General features: G+C 41.6%; 3 protein-coding genes and 1 long non-coding RNA gene across 4 annotated transcripts; 2 read left to right on the top strand and 2 right to left on the bottom strand.

Annotated features, from left to right (window-relative positions):
* Window positions 1-164: 164 nt before the first annotated feature.
* On the bottom strand, window positions 165-2,139 carry LOC128603981 (pyrin-like). The gene is made up of 2 exons (XM_053618751.1): window positions 1,104-2,139; window positions 165-994 (listed from the first exon to the last, which is right to left on the bottom strand). The coding sequence occupies exons 1-2, from the start codon at window positions 1,144-1,146 to the stop codon at window positions 465-467; spliced, it is 573 nt and encodes a 190-aa protein (XP_053474726.1). The 5' UTR covers window positions 1,147-2,139; the 3' UTR covers window positions 165-464.
* On the top strand, window positions 864-5,144 carry LOC128603982 (uncharacterized). Its single transcript, XR_008385127.1, has 4 exons — window positions 864-984; window positions 2,204-2,299; window positions 2,430-4,298; window positions 4,983-5,144. It is a non-coding gene; the product is annotated as an uncharacterized LOC128603982 (long non-coding RNA).
* tacr3l (tachykinin receptor 3-like) lies at window positions 4,811-11,761 on the bottom strand. Its single transcript, XM_053618749.1, has 5 exons — window positions 11,122-11,761; window positions 10,157-10,345; window positions 9,117-9,267; window positions 5,916-6,112; window positions 4,811-5,170 (listed from the first exon to the last, which is right to left on the bottom strand). Exons 1-5 carry the CDS (start codon window positions 11,472-11,474, stop codon window positions 4,882-4,884), a joined length of 1,179 nt encoding a protein of 392 aa, XP_053474724.1. The 5' UTR covers window positions 11,475-11,761; the 3' UTR covers window positions 4,811-4,881.
* A 2,234-nt stretch (window positions 11,762-13,995) lies between these two features.
* Window positions 13,996-18,334, top strand: LOC128603980 (N-acyl-aromatic-L-amino acid amidohydrolase (carboxylate-forming) A). Its single transcript, XM_053618750.1, has 8 exons — window positions 13,996-14,188; window positions 14,504-14,576; window positions 15,361-15,596; window positions 15,741-15,936; window positions 16,106-16,199; window positions 16,312-16,419; window positions 17,135-17,247; window positions 17,794-18,334. The coding sequence occupies exons 3-8, from the start codon at window positions 15,361-15,363 to the stop codon at window positions 17,989-17,991; spliced, it is 945 nt and encodes a 314-aa protein (XP_053474725.1). The 5' UTR covers window positions 13,996-14,188; window positions 14,504-14,576; the 3' UTR covers window positions 17,992-18,334.

Raw genomic sequence — 18,334 nt, 5'->3', positions numbered from 1 at the left:
AGTAACAGCTCATTCGCGTGGACTTACAGACGCTCCACATAAACGGATTGAGTACTGTGTGAAATCACTGAGACGGTGAATTCTCTCAGAGGAGTTTATTTAACAGAATATTAAGACGTTGTTTTGATCATTTTGTGCTGTGTTTACGTTTGAAGTATGAATATCGGTCATAATCCTCTTCTGTGAGCTCGCAGTCATTTAAACATGTTTAAACACCCAGAGCGGATTTATTCTTATTGTACGAATCTTAAACTGATCTAGGACAATCTGTTATTAAAGACTTTAGTGTCATATCAGTAAAGACATAATAAAAATGTGTTTTCTGACTACAGTAAAGCCGTACGAAAGATGATGTGAATGTGTTATGTACACTTCGTAATCACACTTTATGTAAATACAGATTAGATCACAGCTAATATGATCAATTCACATATCACCATATTACTCATTATTACACATTATCTTTAGTAAAGAATGCGTACAGGATGACTGTCTCGGACTCCGGGGCTGATCAGAGGACGCAGAGGTGTTTTGGGTTCCACGTTAGTGAAAGTGTAGATGTGTGATTGTGTATCAATATTATAAAATGACAGTGTGTGTTTATCACAGTCTAAAAACACTCCCACTGCTGCGAGCTCTTTATTAACGTCTGGGACTGAAATGCGTTCTGTGTCGTCTCCGATATAAAACCCTGTTTCTCTTTCATAGCAGAGAACCCAGAGTTCATTGTGTGGTGTAAACGGGACGCTGTACTTTCTCTCAGCTGCATCACTCGCTACACCAACGAACCAGGAGAGTTTCTCTTCTTTATGTGACTCTCTCACTTTCACCTCCCAATAACGTTTACCACAGTGAAACTTCTCTTTACACAGAGTGAAGATTTTATCATCATCAGGATTTCTGTCCCATGTATTCACTGGAGTAGAGCACTTCACCTCCTTTTCCTCGTGTGTCAGGAACTCTGGAGTTTCCTCTCCGTCGATGGTGATGTTCACTGCAGAAATAACATTATTATTATTATTATTATTATTATTATTATTATTATTATTATTACTTTACACCTCACAGGAAGTCAGTAATGTTAAACTGAATTTATTTCTTACCTTTGAATTTTTTCACTTGGACCAAATCTGTTAGAAAAATCATAAATCACAGTTAATCAATAATTTTACAAACTCAGTAAAATCGAATAAATACGAATATGCGTTGTATTGAGAGATAATGTGTTTCTGATCCTGACTGATGACACTTTAGGATCGTTCCCATTCAATTTTTAGCATCTCTAAAAACAAACCAGTCTTTACAGTAGCAGTTAAGGAAAACAGACACACACACACACACACACACACACACACACACACACACACACACACACCCCTCTTAAGGTTCCTTAAGGGTTATAAATTTTCTAAAAGAACCTTTAAGGGTTCCCCCGGAAGAACCACTGAAGAACCTTTAAGTGTATTAGACTGATATTTCTGTGCTACAGAGACATTAATCTGCTGCACAGCACATTTACCTGGAGCTGGTGTTACGTTCAGCCTGGTATCTGCTCAAACAGAAAGAAGATGTGTTAAATACACACTTCCATATCTTCTAATACACACCTGTTAATCAGGTGTGTGTCTGAAGTGTAAAGATATGAAGATGTGACCAACCTCCATCCACAGTGTGATGATCTGCAGCTGGAGCTTCTGTCTGATCCCCATTCTCCACACAGTTCTCATCCAGAGGTTTCCTTTCCGCTGCAGTTCCTGATGTTCCACATGTGAGCAGCTTGTTTCCTGTAGCTCTTATCCTCCTGATCCGAACTAAAACAGAGAAACCCATTCTGTATGAGACCCAGAGAAGATTTCACCAGGCAGATGTCCAACTTTTCTAAAATATCACATTTACAACTTCAGCCTTTTGTTCTTGGCACTGGACAGGTTTATCTTCTGCTTCTTTTCATCTTTAGGTGGCCCGTATTCAGCGTCTACCTTTTCTTACCTTTTCCATATCGCACCAAACACGCTGCAGATCCGGTGATGCTCACGAGCAAAAGGATGAGCGTCACAAAGAAGGAAACTTTCCATGACTCTAAAAAAAGATAATACATCTCAAATTACCAACATACTGTCTCTCTACATGCATCTTCATCTTCAGTGTGAATCACCTGCAGGGGCGTGTGGCTTTATTCTGCCTTCTTTTCTCTCCTGATCAGACAAACCCACAGAGCAGGACATCCACTCAGACTCCGAGGGAGACACAATCAGCCACGAGGACACATCTACAACCCCTTCAGAACCTGAGAAAAAAGGTGAGATCATTTGGGGTTCTTTTCTTTTTTTATGAGGTTCTTTACTGTACCTGTACATGAGTAGATCTTACTGTTGGTGAACTTGTCTTCGCTCAGATGTTTCAGATCTCTCCCCTCTTTATCTGTCCAGGTGACTGACGGCTCAGGAAGCCACCCATGTGACTGACAGCTAACGTTTATCTGTCCTCCTCCTGCTCCAGTTAAAGAGAGAACAGGAGTGGATCCCACCACTGAGAGAGAGAGAGAGAGAGAGAGAGAGAGAGAGCAAGACAGAGATAGAGAGAGAGAGACAGAGAGAGAGATATATATAGAGAGAGAGACAGAGAGAGAGAGAGACAGAGAGAGAGAGAGAGAGACAGAGATATATATATATATATATATATATATATAGAGAGAGAGAGAGAGAGAGAGAGAGAGACAGAGAGAGAGAGAGAGAGAGAGACAGAGAGAGAGACAGACAGAGAGAGAGAGAGACAGAGAGAGAGAGAGACAGAGAGAGAGAGAGATACCACAGTTAGATCCATCACGAGCGTTTCATTTGTTAAATTAAATGATGCACTAAGCGTTACCTCTCACTGTGAGGGACACCGTGGCCTTGTCGTACCAGTTATCACTGCTCACATGGCACACGTATTCTCCTCTATCTGCTAGCGTCAGGTTCTCCAGCTTCAGAGAGACATCTCCTTTCTCCAGTTCTCCTAACAGGAACACTCTGCCCTGGTACTGAACATCTACAGGACTCTTCTGGATCTGTGTGTTCTTGTAGGACAGGATCGGGGTGTTTTGCATTTTGGGACGGTACCAGCGCACTTCCAGGTTTCGAGCATCCATGTTGTTTACAAGAGCACAGTGTAGAGACACAGCGGAACCAAGGAACCCTGAGGCTGGAGACTGAACCTCCACTGAAAATGATCCTGAAGGAGAATTTGGGCAGTTGTATAAAAAACAATTCCTGATGTGACCTTAAGTAAGAAATAAAAATCACACTCACCAGAAGAGGTTTGGTGACTGAGAGATGGAAGAAGAAACAACCAAGCCCATCTCAGTTCTACAGATGTTAATAAGAAACGGCCTTTTATGTTTGAAATAATGTCATTTATTGATTGGCTACATTTAAAATTAAATATAATTGAGCTGTACTTTGATCAATCAACAAATGTAAGGTTTTTTTTCTGCATTAGTAACCGGTTTTTATACATTTTACAATCTTCTGTCCCTTTCCACCTTCGGCTTTACACATTACATTACATTTACATATTTTTAGCACTATTTTGCTGTCTAATTAATGTCTAATTAATGCCAAGTAAATCATTTTGATATAGATTTTGTTGTTGCTGGTTCACACACTGGATTGAAAGGCTGATTTGGAATTTTAACTTTTATTACTATCAAGTTTTCAATAATCCACTGAAGGGAATTAAAGTGATCAACATTAAATAATAGCTAAATATTTGAGATATCGTCACATTTCTGTTCAGTATCATTATTAATAAATGAAATATCTGTATGTTCTGTGGCACTAACACGCCATGATGAGGAGAAAAAAGCAGCTCTTAGTGGGCTCTTACCTGAAATCATGGCATCAGAAAAACACCAATTTCATTCAGTCCAGTGAATCAGATTAGTGAGAATAAGATCTCTCAGAAACGACATACACGCTGAAGCAATCCCATGAGGAGTCACATGCAGGCACAAAGCTAGTAAAAGATTAACTTGTTCTTGTTTTCAGATGGAGATGTAGGATTGTCAGAGCTGCAGTTTGAACCAGTCTGTGTTTCGCTCCATTAATGAGATCGGATTAAAGATCGGATATTGGTGTCAGTGTTTACGGTGAGAAACTGCCTTTTCCTTAGTGTTAATAACAGAACCGTGTATTAATGACCTCAACGCTATTCTGTTATTCTTAATGGTCAGAAGGTGCTGATTAGTTTCCAATCAATCAGCTCTGATCGTTAGGACGTCAGTGATTGGACAAGAAATCTTAACGCATGATGTCACTGTGAGTCACTTTTATTCATCACAAAATAAACGTTTAAATATCAGTCACAGTTTTACAAGCTTGTTTTTATGATCATGGCACTAAATGGCTGGAAATCATCAAGCCTCACGAATGTGTGATCATATATGATAAATACTGTATGAGAAATCTGTATTCATGGCTTCTGGATATAGAAACGTTTAAAACCAGCAGAAATACAGTACACCATCTGTACACACTTCATCCTAAAATACCTCACAGCATCACAGCATGCAGTTAATGTGTTCAATACAGTCATTACTTCAGACAAGACATCGAGATTCTCACGACACGTCATGTTTTAAACAGCTGTGTGGCGTGTGGCATACCACAAAGCATGTGGTGATGTTTTCTCTTGAGATACTGCACCAGATTATTTATATTTATATTAAATATGAGCAATTTTTAGAGCAACAGACTTAAGAACTACAATCACATTTTTGTAACATTTTTATTTCACCATGATGACGTCTTGTATTCTGACCTGGTTGCCTCTGCCAGGAGGTTCCGTGCTTTCAGCAAGATGAAATCACACACAGAAATGGTTTCGTATTTTTCATGGCCATTAGTCGAATTGCTTGGAGGCGGAGCTTGTGTCGGTGTACAGGCCGTATTTGGTGGGAGGAGGACTAGCTTTGGAGGCGTTGATCTCACTGTGGTTCACAGACTTGGTGCTCTTGCGGTTGGCATGGTGAGGGTCGTCGCCGAGGACGCTGGTGTCGACGCGGGACAGCGTGCACATGCTGCTGTGATTACGTGGGTGGAGTCGCGCTGTACGCAGTTCCAACTCATCATAAGTCGATACACGGATGAAAGGACACCACCGGAAAGCCCTTTTGAAGCCCGCTCTGAACCTGCAGGACCACAGGGGATAATCTGTACACTGCAAGGGGGTTTAAATGTCAAAAAATACAAAATAAAAGTTGGTGTATCGATTAAAAGAAGGAACTTCAGGTGAGTTCTCATCACCCAGAGATGAGAAGCTCAGAACCAAAGCACATATCATTGTTTCTGGTTGTTGTTATTAGATTTGTGATGGGGATTGTGGTTTTCACTATGATTAAACAACCTTGACCTGAATGTGTGTTCTGAGAAGGGTTCTCAAATGGTTCTCTTCCTAAACATTTCAACAACATACTCTAGAAAAAACCCTATACATTGCTGTAGAGTTTTACATAAGAACCCATTTGATGGTTCTAGATTTAACCCCCCGGAGTGTATTCCTGTGTGTGCTCTTGTGAGGGTCATCTTTATTTTACAAACACCTCAGAAAATCAGTGAAATGATAGGTTTGGCGCCCTCTGCTGCCTGTAAGGTGAATTACACGCGCAATGAAATGTTGGACAAGCCCCGCCCCCTTTCTCCAACTAGACCTTCCCTCCATGTTTAAACTGTGTATGCTTCATGCGTTGCCTTTTAAGGAAAGAGGTGGAGGATAAAGAGGCTACAGCAGGGCCTATAAAGTAGAAAGTTTCGCCGCCTGGCAATATTGTGTTTAAGGTATGATTATAACTTTATTACCTGTCTGTAGAAAGAGGGTGTGTGTGAGTGAGTGTTTGGTGAGTGTGTGTGAGTGAGTGTTTGGTGAGTGTGTGAGACCTGTTGTTGAGGCAGCAGTAGATGATGGGGTTGTACATGGTGGAGCTCATGGCCAGCCACAGCACTGAGAGGTAAACCTGCTGAATGGACTTCCTCTTGTTTAACTGTTTGTTCAGTCCAGTGACAATAAAGTATACGTGATAGGGCAACCAGCAAAGGGCAAAGGTCACCACTACAACAATCATCATCTTCACCACCTGAGGACAGAGAATGGGTTTGAGTTCATACACCGCTGTTATCAACTTAAACAACAGCACGGGGTATAATACATTTAAACTTAAATCTGAGGGTTGTTTTTTAAAATATGTAAGTTAAAACATGACCTAAAGTAATAAAACTGAATTGTTCACACACACACACACACACACTGACTGACCGTCATGTAGTCCAGAAAATGTATTTTAATATAATATGCAAACTACTTTAAAAGTGCCAAGTTTAGCCTGTTTTCTTTTGGCCGCATGCTGTTCTTCTTCCCTGATAATCGAACCTGGATTACGTTTTAAATTTAGTTCAAATCATTTCATTTTTACCTTCGAATATTTAATAAATAAATAAGCAAACTAAAATACTGAATAGAATCAGATTGAATTTTCCTTCTCATTTTAACTCTGATTTACTTTAATTTAAAAAAACAACCTTGCAATGACCTCTCTATCCTCTTTAAATGGAATCTTTTTCATTTTTTGTTCATTGATGCGTCATGATCTACTTCTGTTCCCTCTGAATCCACGCTAAAGACCAAAAACACCCTTGAGAACAGCCAGAAAAAGCCTCTGAAAGATTCATCTGAATTGTGGCTGGATTTCATTAGGAATGATCACATGAGAGAGAAGGTACACACACTGATCACATGAGAGATGACAACAATCTGACAAAAAAAACAAAGACTGAGAAAGGAAAGATTTTAAATTCATACAGCATCACTGCACATCACGCTACACACATCAGTTTAAAGATCTGAACTGAAATCACGCCTCTGTCACTCAAACAACGCCCCAATCCTCCACCGAGTCCACGGCCCTCCATTAAAACCCAAACACACACCCCCGAGAGCGGTCCGTCACAACCAGACAAAGCACCTGTCCATAATCAAACAGTAACCCTGTTCCATACAACACTTTCCAAAGGTACTCGAGTACTAAAGAGCACGCGGTGTAGTTTAATGAGGATGGAGAGACAACCGAGTCACAAAACACAAAGCAGTAAAAGGTTAGCGATGACGCAGCGGTAACGGCGGGGTGTGTGTGTGTGTGTGGGGGGCTTGTGGGGGAGGGGGAGGGGCGTTTGATGGGGAGGGTGATGAAGAGGCGGCTGTCCTTTAGTGATGATCTAAGAGTAGCTAGGAGGAGAAGCAGACACGTCCTGCCAGGAGGAAACACACACGACAGGAACGAGTGATGTCTCGAGAATGAGGGACTGTAACACACACACACACACACACACACCTGAGCCAGTAATCAGCCCTTGGGTACCTGGCTCAGGTGTGTTGGCTGCTGGAATAAAATGAAATCGGACAGAACTATGAGCTGGCTCGTTGCCTTGTCTCGACTTGGACTGATCTCATGGAGCTTTATTATTAAACCTGATGGATCACCTCTTTTTTTTTGGATGGAGCGTCTTTCCAATTACGCATTTATAATGATCAGAAGTTTGTGGACAGCACAGACAAGCCCTTACATTCAGGTCATCAGTTTTTCATAAAATATTAGAGTTTCTGTTTGATCAGTTATCAGTGAGTTAAACACACAATAATACACATTCTGCGTATAGAACTGAAGGATAAAAATGCAGTGCATTAAAAGAGCAATATTGTCCCTGAGAGCTAAAATCACAAACTTAACGTAAACTGTAAGCGGAACGGAAACGTTCCTCAGTCCCGGACGGATTCTTTTGTGATCGTTGTGGATTTTTTCTGCTTTTTTTGCGGAAAACTTCTCGAATTTGCAAAACTGCAATCACGTGAAATCGTTCTGCTCGCTCTTTCACGGTGATGTTTGTTGGTGAATGAGAGCTTTTAGCTTCACGACGCACGTGAATCGAAGAGGGATTCGGCTGAATGTCACGTGACGCGTCTCGGCCCAGATCTGCGTGATTTTGAAAAATTGCGGCTCCTCTGAATATCGCAGCGCTTAATTGATTCTGCGATTGCGTAATCCTGGAGGGACTGATCGATCAGAACACCGTCGTTCCTTTTGCGTCGTCTTGCTGTTGTGTCTTCAGCGGAGAAGTGAAATAAAACCTCATGTTTATGAATCACTGGATATAAGGAAAGAACAACACTGGACCTAACGCTGAACTCTGTGGGACTTCTGAGTTTCTAGTTATATCCCAAATGTTCGTGTGGGTTTGATTTTCTAAAACATCCTGTTAATTACTCTACCACTGTGAACTAATCAGCATGTTTCAGCAGACTGTGAGTAAAAGGTTAAAAGGTGAGTCCTATAACGCATCGTTTAATCTCCATAATCTCCACACCTCAACCACTAGCCCTGGATTAGAAAAGGATACAACATGAGATGCTAAATGATCTCTCGCATTCTGGAATAGTGCACGGTCGGTGTGTGTGTGTGTGGGGGGGTGTGGGTGTGGGTTTTAAAGCTCACAGCTGGCCTGTACTCACACATATGACCTTAATCTGTGGGTCTAGACTGTAATAATGTTTAAGCAAGATTCCCACCGCACAGAGGGAATGAATTCTGATGGAACAGGATGAAGAGTGTGTTTATATTTAGATGTTATTCATTTATTCTGATCTCATTAATGGATTCACTTCATTTTACAAATTCAAGTGAATTAAAAACACATTATGGAAATTGGCCATATAGTGTTTAAAAGAGAGAAAGAAATGTAAAATAACACGATGTGCTGGATCAAGTGCTATTCTATGTGCTGCTGAATAATGAGTGCAAACCATTTTGTTCAATTAAACAAATGAATTTAAACGAATTGTGATAATTACCAGTAGCAGTAATCATGCAGTGAAATACTGGTGATTCTATTAGATTTATTTCAGCACTCGCCATCTTCTAATTCATAGCTCTTGTTCATTTATTTCATGTTTAAATAGGCTCTTGCCTTTATGATGCATATAAATAGATCGTATTGCATCCCGACACGTCCAGAAAACCCAGTTAAAGCTGCTTTGTGATCATGTTTGTTATTTAAGTTCCACTCAGGGAACCAGGTCTCTCTCCATACCTTCCTCTTGGCGCGAAGCTGGCCGTGATAGTTGTCTGACGAGTCTCCTGGAATTTCGCTTCCCCACAGTGTCACTCCGATTATGGTGTAAGCAATTCCCATCACCACTAGGGGCAGCATGTAGACCAGCACAGACACTATGGCGTGGTACCTGGACCATCACAGACATGTGGTAAGTATCACGACAGTCTTAGAAATAAAATGGAGGAACCCTTAAAGGTTCTATAATAATAGCAACTGCATACATTAATAATCCATAAAACCCATGAGGAACCTTTTTTTTCTAGGAGTGTAGTTGAGAAAGCAGGGTACAGATTAAGGGGCAGAAGATCATTGGAGGATCATAAGCGTTATTAGATGAATCAGAGGGTCCACATCTAAACATTATTGAAGTTATATCTCCAGTATATATGAGCGATATGCAGCAGGCTGTGAATGTTCTTCAGTTCAGACATTTTTTTCTAAGTAGGGAATCCATGATGCTCCATGGATGAGCAATGAAACATCTGCCATTATATTAGAGAAAAATGTTCCAGTACTCTAGTATCCTGAAGGGTTCTTCAGTTTATCAACCTCTAAATGTTCTCTTCAAGCTTAGAACAAAAGATTTCCATTTCTCAAAAGGTTCCCCTTGGATGTGAGAACAGTTGTAGGAATTGGTTATGGTTTCAGTTCTCTAAAGGGGTTCTTGTACTTCCTCAAAGGGGAAAGCTATTCTTCAAAAAGCTATTCTTCTTGAGGAACCCTTTATTTCCAGCCACCCTACTTTTATGCTGAATATAACTTCTACACTCTTACAACAAAATGTTAAATCTAGACCCTTAAGAGTCCTTTAGTTACTTCTCTGGAGAAAGTATTAAAGGTTCTATGTAGAACCCAATGCAGAAGCTTTCCCCATTACAGAAATATTTGGGAAGCAAAAAAACCCCCAGGAACCTGTGAGGAGGAGTGTATATTTGATACCACACCCATCATTAGCACAGCAGTGAAGGAACTGGGTTCCCTCTCACGAATGAATGAATGAATTGTTTCTCTCATACATTAATGAATCTTCAGCTGGTCTTGGCCAAGCGACGTAGCAGATGGTTCTTCGAGGTAGACTCCTGATGGTGGAGTAGAAGCAGAGAGGGAAAGCCAGAACCACAGCGAGAACCCAGATACACACAATGACCACTTTAGTGGCTGTGGCTGATAATCTGGGCTTCAGAGGATGGATGATGGCCATGTACCTGTCACATAAACATCACAATCAATCACACCGTCGGAGAACCAGCACTCTAACAAGGTTCTACTGTCTCGGTTCTGACAGGTGAGACTGGGAAAAACCGAGATGGAAAAAAACATAAATTCATTTTATCCTTTACAGTGTAGGGTTATGGGAGAACGCGACAAACAGAGAGAGAGAGAGAGAGAGAGAGAGAGTGTGTGTGTGTGTGTGAGAGAGAGAGAGAGAGAGAGAGAGAGAGAGTGTGTGTGTGTGTGTGTGTGTGTGTGTGTGTGTGTGTGTGTGTGTGTGTGTGTGAGAGAGAGAGAGAGAGAGAGAGAGTGTGTGTGTGTGTGTGTGTGTGTGTGTGAGAGAGAGAGAGAGAGAGAGAGAGAGAGAGAGAGAGAGAGAACGCAGTAGGAAATTAAATTCCCAAACTTCATAAGAATAATATTATCTCCTCACTCAGTCTGAAGGCTTATCTTTGGAGGAGATTAGATTTGAGAGAGAATAATAATAATAATAATACTAAGAGGAAACATTATTTATATAGCACATTTCATACAGTTCAAATAAAGAAATAAAAGGGAGTCAAAAGAACATGTATAACAATGTATTTATATACTGGTTTAATTGTTTAGTAGCTTTCTGTAAACTGCACCATGTCTAATAATAATAATAATAATAATAATAATTCTATTTTCTTCTTGTTCTTATTATTATAGTCTTTACTGCTCAGAAGCACACTGATGGAGAATGAGGAGTCGAGGATGATGATGATATTAAAATGAAGCTCGGTACCGGTCCATGGCGATGGCGGTCATGGAGTAGATGCTGGCGAACACCGCGGCGACCGGGAAAAAGTTGTGGAACTTGCAGTACCCCTCGCCGAAGTACCAGTCCCCGTGCGCCGCGTAGATGAAGTTAATGAGCGTGTTGAACGCGGCCATGGAGGCGTCGCAGAACGCGGAGTTCAGCAGGAAGTAGTTGGTGACGGTGCGCATCCTGCGGTGCGCCACGATGATCCACATGACCACCAGGTTCCCGAACAGGGCCACGGTCAGAACCGAACCGTACGCCACCGACCACAGAGCCACGCGCCACGGCGGCTGCGCGAACTGATTGGTCCAGTTGCGCGTCACGTTCGAGGCCATGGATAAGTGCAGCGACACGGAACCGTGTGAGAAAATAGAAATAAAGGACGTGTTACGAAATCTACATCCGTCTCAGTGACATTCTGGTTCCGGTAGAGAAGACGCTCGCGAGCTTAACGGACTCACACACGAGACACTGATGCGCGTGCGGTGCGTCCTGGCGCGCTTTCCCTAAAGCCATGCGCGTTCGAGGTGGGTGTGTGTGTGTGTGTGTGTGACAGACTCAGAGCTACAACGTGGAACAGAGTGTATAAGCTAAAAGAGTGTGAGTAATGTAAATGACACTCAGTAATGATGCAGCTGTAAGTCAGAGGCGTGATGCGGTCAGACACGTGATGCGGTCAGAGGCGTGATGCGGTCAGAGACGTGTTTGTACAGTACATTTAAGCAGTGATGTGTTGGGATTGTGTTGGAGTTGAGCTCTAACCCTCGGTTAAACGGTTTAGTTTACACACAGACTTACCCCTGTGCTAACAGTACAAAATTTGAAACCATGGGGGTAAATACTTATGCAAGGTGCTGTGTATACACTGGAACATAGCGACTGTGTGCAGGTGTGTGTTGTGTGTAGTCTGAACACAGAAATGTCACGTTACACCCCCTGGGTTCTGTGGGTTAAGAGCCTTTTATCCTCTGCCTCTTTTGAATTCTCTTGATGCTCGCACAGGTGTGAGGACGCAGGGAGGCTCTTCCTCTTCCCCCTCCTCCTCCTCTTAACTCTGCAATTAAACAGGATTATACACGACTCAGTCTGCCTTTTATGACTCACACACACACACACACACACACACACACACACACACACACACACACAGTTTTTATGGATTTCATATCATATAATTATACTTAAGCTCACAATCTTCTTTTAATCAATATTAAACCCATAATAAAGACGGCCTTAGTTCAGTGCTCATCTTATCTCTTTATTATTATCTATTATATTGATTTATTATCTATTATATTGATTTATTATCTATTATATTGATTTATTATTATCTATTATATTGATTTATTATTATCTATTAGCAAAATTATTAAAGCTGTTTATTTCATGTGTCCTCACAACCAGGTACAGGTTTATTCCCCTCCCGCTGCATGTTTATCAGATCTCGCTGTTTACGTGATTGGACATTCCCACCTGCGTTTCCTGTTCCAGCACATCACAGGTGACTGACTGCCAGTAAATCCCAGAAGGATTTCCTGAAATAGAAATGAACTCACACAAGAGTTTCTTGGCTGCCGAAAGTCGAGTTTGTCTGAAGTGACCGCTCGAACCACCCACGAGCTGTACGAACATTTCTGCACCTGTTAGAGGCAGAAGGAGAGAGATCTGCTGCCAGTCTCTCCAGGGAACGCCGCTGCCAGTAGAAACGATGATGACTGAAAGCAGCAATTTAGCTTTCAGACCTGAGAGAGAGAAAAACACTTCTGCACTAAAGGGATGAACGTCAGAGAGAAACCAGGGCCATTATGAGAGAGTGTGTGGTGATGCATTCTCAGGGTTCAGGTGTGAAAGTTTTCTGTGGTTTGTGAGGGGGTTAAATGTACAGGTGAGATGGTAAAGAGACCTTCATATTACTCCGCTATTGTTTTATTGAACTTCACCTACAGTGATTCTTGAAAATTTATCAAATTTTCACACAAGTCCTAAAAGTAGATAAAGAGAACCCAGTTAAACAAACGAGACAAAAATATTATACTTGAATAATATACACACTTGGTTACTGCTGCCCAAGGGGACTGATGTGTAATATCGGATCATTTTCCTCAATAAACAAATGACGGTATAATATTTTTTCTCTCATGTGTTTAACTGTTTTTCTTTATCTACTTTTAGGACTCGTGTGAAAATCTGATGATGTTTCAGCTCATATTTATACAGAAATATAGAAAATTCTAAAGGGTTCACAAACTTTCAAGCGCCACTGTAGATCAATATGGCAACCTAAAGTTCTGGTGATTCTGCCCTCTGGTGGACAGGTGAGGCATTATGTTGGGATTGTGTAACAGGTAGTGAGATATAACACTCCTCTAATGGTTATATGATTAAAAGTGTACTGGTATGTGTATTAATGACTGCGCAGGTTGTGTCTCGGGTCTATACGCTGCTTGGGGAATCACATGGTTATCTGTCAAAATCTGCAGCTGAAACGCTTAACTGATAATATTCACACTTCCAGAGTTTCCAGGCTTTGCAGGAATAGACGTGGACTAACAGATAGACATGGTCATAAACTGTGCTTTTCCTCCTCCCTCTCTCTCTCTCTCTCTCTCTCTCTCTCTCTCGCTCGCTCTCTCTCTCTCTCTCCCTCTCTTGCGCTCTCTCTCTCCCTCTCTCTCTCCCTCTCTCTCTCTCTCTCTCGCTCTCTCTCTCCCTCTCTCTCTTGCTCTCTCTCTCCCTCTCTCTCCCCTCTCTCTCTCTCTCTCTCTCTCTCTCTCTCTCTCTCTCTCCCTCTCTCTCTCTCCCTCTCTCTCTTCTTCTTCTCCCCTTCTTCTCCCCCGTTCTTCTCTGGAGGGAGTGGAAATGACTCAGCATGATATTGTATTTTGTGCTGAGTGGCGATTTCTTCATACGCATGCTTTGAGGAAGGGAAACTGTTCTCGAGTCAGCCTTGAGTGGCGGCTTCTGTCATAGAGTGAAATCTGAATCCTGGTGTAGAAGAAGAAGAAGAAGAACAGGAAGGAGAATGCTGGAGAAGGAAACAGGGGAGAAAGTGAGACTCTGAGTTGCTAACTCAACAGTTTATGTCATTTTTGGTTTTGTTTTGTTTGAGGTGTGTGTTTGTTTGTGTGTGTGTGTGTGTGTGTGTGTGTGTGTGTGTGTGTGTGTGTGTACAGACTGAAGGAGTACATATATGATACATTTAGTGGATGTGACAGGTTGCAACATGCATGTGTGGAGTAGAATAGACATGTGTGTGTGTGTGTGTGTGTGTGCTAGTTAGCTAGCTTTAGCAAACTGTCTGCAGTCCTGGGTAGGTGTGTGTCTTTGCTGATACACTTTAACCACGTGTCGTGTTCATGTTAAGTTCAAAGGTTGTCGTGTTGCATGTTTGAGACGAAGCAGATGTGCACCAGGAAGCTCTTACTAAACAAAGAAAGGTATGACTCTTTCCATTCACTTTAATGTACTTCCTTATTTGAGAAGTTTTCTGTCCAGCAGAACTTGGACTCGGGGTGATGACCTACACTGCAGTCTGACTCTCAGTCTGACTCTCAGTCTGACTCTGATCACGGTGTTTATACTGTAATCACAGCTGACCTTGTCGATGCTTCTTTTCACTATTCTAATCCATTTCTTGTTAATAACAGAAACTGCTGCGGGTGAAGTGAGCTTGTAGAAACACGGGTAAAGAAATGATTGAGGGAATGAATTGATGAACATAACGGCACTTTTTAATAATAATTGACCGAGTCCTCAGTCACTGACTCAGACTAAATTGGAACTTGTAGTTACTCATAGTTTAAATGAAATGTTAATGATAACCTGACATTAACAATACATCACAGTTTTGCTTGGTCAGATCTGGAGTTTCGTGAGTTCCCCACTCAGGGAAACTGATTGGAGCAGACGGGACACAGGTCTGCTGTTAGAGATGCTAGATGTTTGTCTAACTGGAATGCTACAGCAGTTTTAAACCTGGCTACTCGGTGTTGGTTGTGAGAACTACAGGCGTTCCTCCACTGGAATGTGTTTCTCGTTTGCATGTATCCTGGCCAGAAGTAAAGTTATAACATTGTAAATTCTGCTGCCTTATTTAGTAAGTTATTGTTGACATTTAGTATTGTATGTAGTATGTTAATTGGGACATTATTGGTGCATTTCTGTGTGTTATTTGGTGTGTTATTGGTGCATTATGCTTGTGATATCCTTTTTTCCTGTTAGATGGAGATGATCCGTTTGCCAGCACTACGGCGTGTGGCGATTTGCGGTGGCACACATGGAAACGAGATGACCGGGATTTACCTGGTGCCGGAGCTGGAGAGACAGCAGAAAGAGAAAGGTGATGCCGCGTGGTCCGTCCCTCTCACCACAGTGCTGTCCAACCCACGTGCTATAAAAGCCTGCAGTAGATACATAGACAAGGACCTCAACCGCTGCTTTACCAGTCCCATCCTCAGGTCAGGATGGCATCACAGCATTCTGACAACAACACTGAAGTTCTTTTAACTAATTAGCAACAGACATGAGAGGATTTGAGCAGCTATAGAGTAATTAGAGGGAAGATCTATAATGCAGTGACGATGTCTATCTCTCTCTCTCAGCTCTCCCATCTCTGAGGATACTCCGTATGAGGTACAGAGAGCTCAGGAGTTAAACTCTCTTTTGGGTCCCAAAGGTTCAGAAGATGCTGTAGATATTATCATTGACCTCCATAACACCACGGCTAACATGGGTCTCAGCATCATCTCCTACGAGTGGAGCAACTCGGTCTGCTTTCAAATCTTTAAACACTTGCAGGTATCGAATGATGCTTTTTCACTGCCAGTATATCAGAGTTATTCTGCTGGTTCTTTTGCATTCAGATGTTGCATTATCGTGTGCGTGTGTATGCGTGTGCGTGTGTATGCGTGTGTGCGTGTGTGTGCGTGTGTGTGTATGCGTGTGTGCGTGTTCGTGTGTGTGACAGGACAAAATCACCAACGTGCCTGTGAGATTGGTGTTGATTAATGTTCCTCCTGTTGAAGCGTTTTCCTTGGAGTCAGTTGCCAAGTGTGGCGTCTGTAAGTGTGTGTTCCATGGAGCGGATCCATATTTGTACAGTTCTGTAAAGTAGCCGGTTCTGTCGTTGTTATGCAGTAGGTTTGACTCTGTTTTGGGGTTGTGATTCCTCAGCTTTAGAAGTCGGGCCACAGCCACAAGGTGTTGTCAGAGCAGACATCTTCAACATCATGAAACAGGGCGTGGACGCCGTTCTGGACTGGACTGAAACCTTCAACTCCGGTATGTCGGATCTGAGATGACATTATAATCTTTTTTTTTTTTTTTTAATATTTTTTTCCCCATTTTCTCCCCAATTAGCCAGTTCCCCGCCACCAGCCAGCTCTCTACTATCACATGAAAGCTACCAACTGGAGGCTAACACGTGCTTCCTCCCAGAGGACTTCTGGATCTTTTTTAAACTGCTGCTCATGCAGCGCACCACACTCGGAGGAAAGCACTATCTGTCCTGTTCCACATATAAGAGCTCACAGATGCCCAGACTTGGCTAGTGAGAGAGATTGACAGGAGAGAGAGAGAGTACGCCCCTCCCACCCAAACAGCATGGGCGATTTTGCTCCCTTGGCTCCTGGACATGGACGGCTGTGGTATCGGTATCGAATGAGCATTTCTGTTGCGTCACTTGGGAGCCATTACATCAGTTTGTCATTACGCTGTACTGGCAACTTCACTGTGATGGTTTTTTTTTGCACAAGATCAAAAACCATGATTTTGTATGTTGTATTTACATTCCTTACAGGCTCCAACTTATGTAATGTAATGTTTCAAGGGTTTTGGTTATGAGGTATCCTTTATTTATTTATTTATTTATTTAAAAGTTTCCTTTATGACGTAACGTATCGGCGGTGATTTCCGCTATGATATTATGGGGTTTTGGGAAAAGTGGACCTCATCTGTATGTACAAAACTAATCAGACAATCTTTTATCTTCTTTTAGGGAAAATAATTGAAGGAGGAGAGGTAGAGGTCTACTTAATTCAGAAGAGTATGGATTACCCCAGAGACCCTAAGACTGGCAAACCCACGGCTGCCATCCATCCACAACTACAGGTATCAGAAATGACATTTATTCATAAACCCATCTGATATTAAAATATATTCAAAAGGTTGTCACTTTGAAGAAACAGATCCACAACTACAGGTATTAAAAATGACATAATATCAGATTTGTTTATGAATCAGTGACTACACTATAACAGCACCAGCAGATCAGACAGAAATATTGCGAGTACTCTTAATGGACTATTTCAGTGACCCATTCATATACGTTTCCATTGTCTGAATATGTTGCTCGAGGGATCATTTTCAAATGTCATTATAAGACTAAATAAAGCTACTGCTGTGTGTTATTGGGGAAAAATGTATAATATCTGTCATCTTTAATATCGAATTTTTTGTTAATGCAAAGAGTCCCACTTGTACCGATTACGGTGTGGCCAAAATACAGTGAGGGTATGAGCAGTGCTTTTGGCCGAAGCTGCTGAAGAATAATCTGGTGTGTACTAGGTACTAGGTGTGCAGTCAGGACGTTGGAGCACTAACTGGAGTTTTTAATACATTTCTGCATGATGTCTAAAATGTGAACATATCCTCCAGGATCAAGACTTCTGCCTTCTCCAGCGTGGAGATCCTGTGTTCCTGACGTTCTCTGGAGAGACGCTGAGCTACGAAGAAGAAGAACCGCTTCATCCTCTCTTCATTAACGAGGCTGCTTACTACGAGAAGGGAATCGCCTTCCATCTGGCTAGCAAGAAAACACTGAGCTTCCCGAGCATCCAAGCGAAAACAGACTGAGATAAAAACTGTAAAATGAGGACTCCAGGAAAAGAGGACAGGAAGTTGCATGCACAATACCAAAGGCGTTGATTTCAATCTTTTTATCTTTTTATTATAAATCACAGCCTCAGGTTTTAAAATCATCACATGATTCCTAACCAAAAATATTCTGTAAGTCCGTATTTTACAAAATATTATGCAACAGATTGCAAATTTTTCAAAACAAACCTGATTTTTTTAATTAAAATTTTTTATTTGAAAAAGTAAACTATATATGTATATCACATTTTCACCAGAAATGTTTATGTATGTAGGAATGGATTCAATCACACATATGAATAAATAAAAACCAAGAAATACA

The sequence above is a fragment of the Ictalurus furcatus genome, chromosome 29 (assembly GCF_023375685.1).
Source record: "Ictalurus furcatus strain D&B chromosome 29, Billie_1.0, whole genome shotgun sequence".
In the NCBI taxonomy this organism is placed as follows: domain Eukaryota; kingdom Metazoa; phylum Chordata; class Actinopteri; order Siluriformes; family Ictaluridae; genus Ictalurus; species Ictalurus furcatus.
Note: the sequence above shows the minus strand (reverse complement) of the source record. Positions and strands in the feature narration are given on the sequence as shown.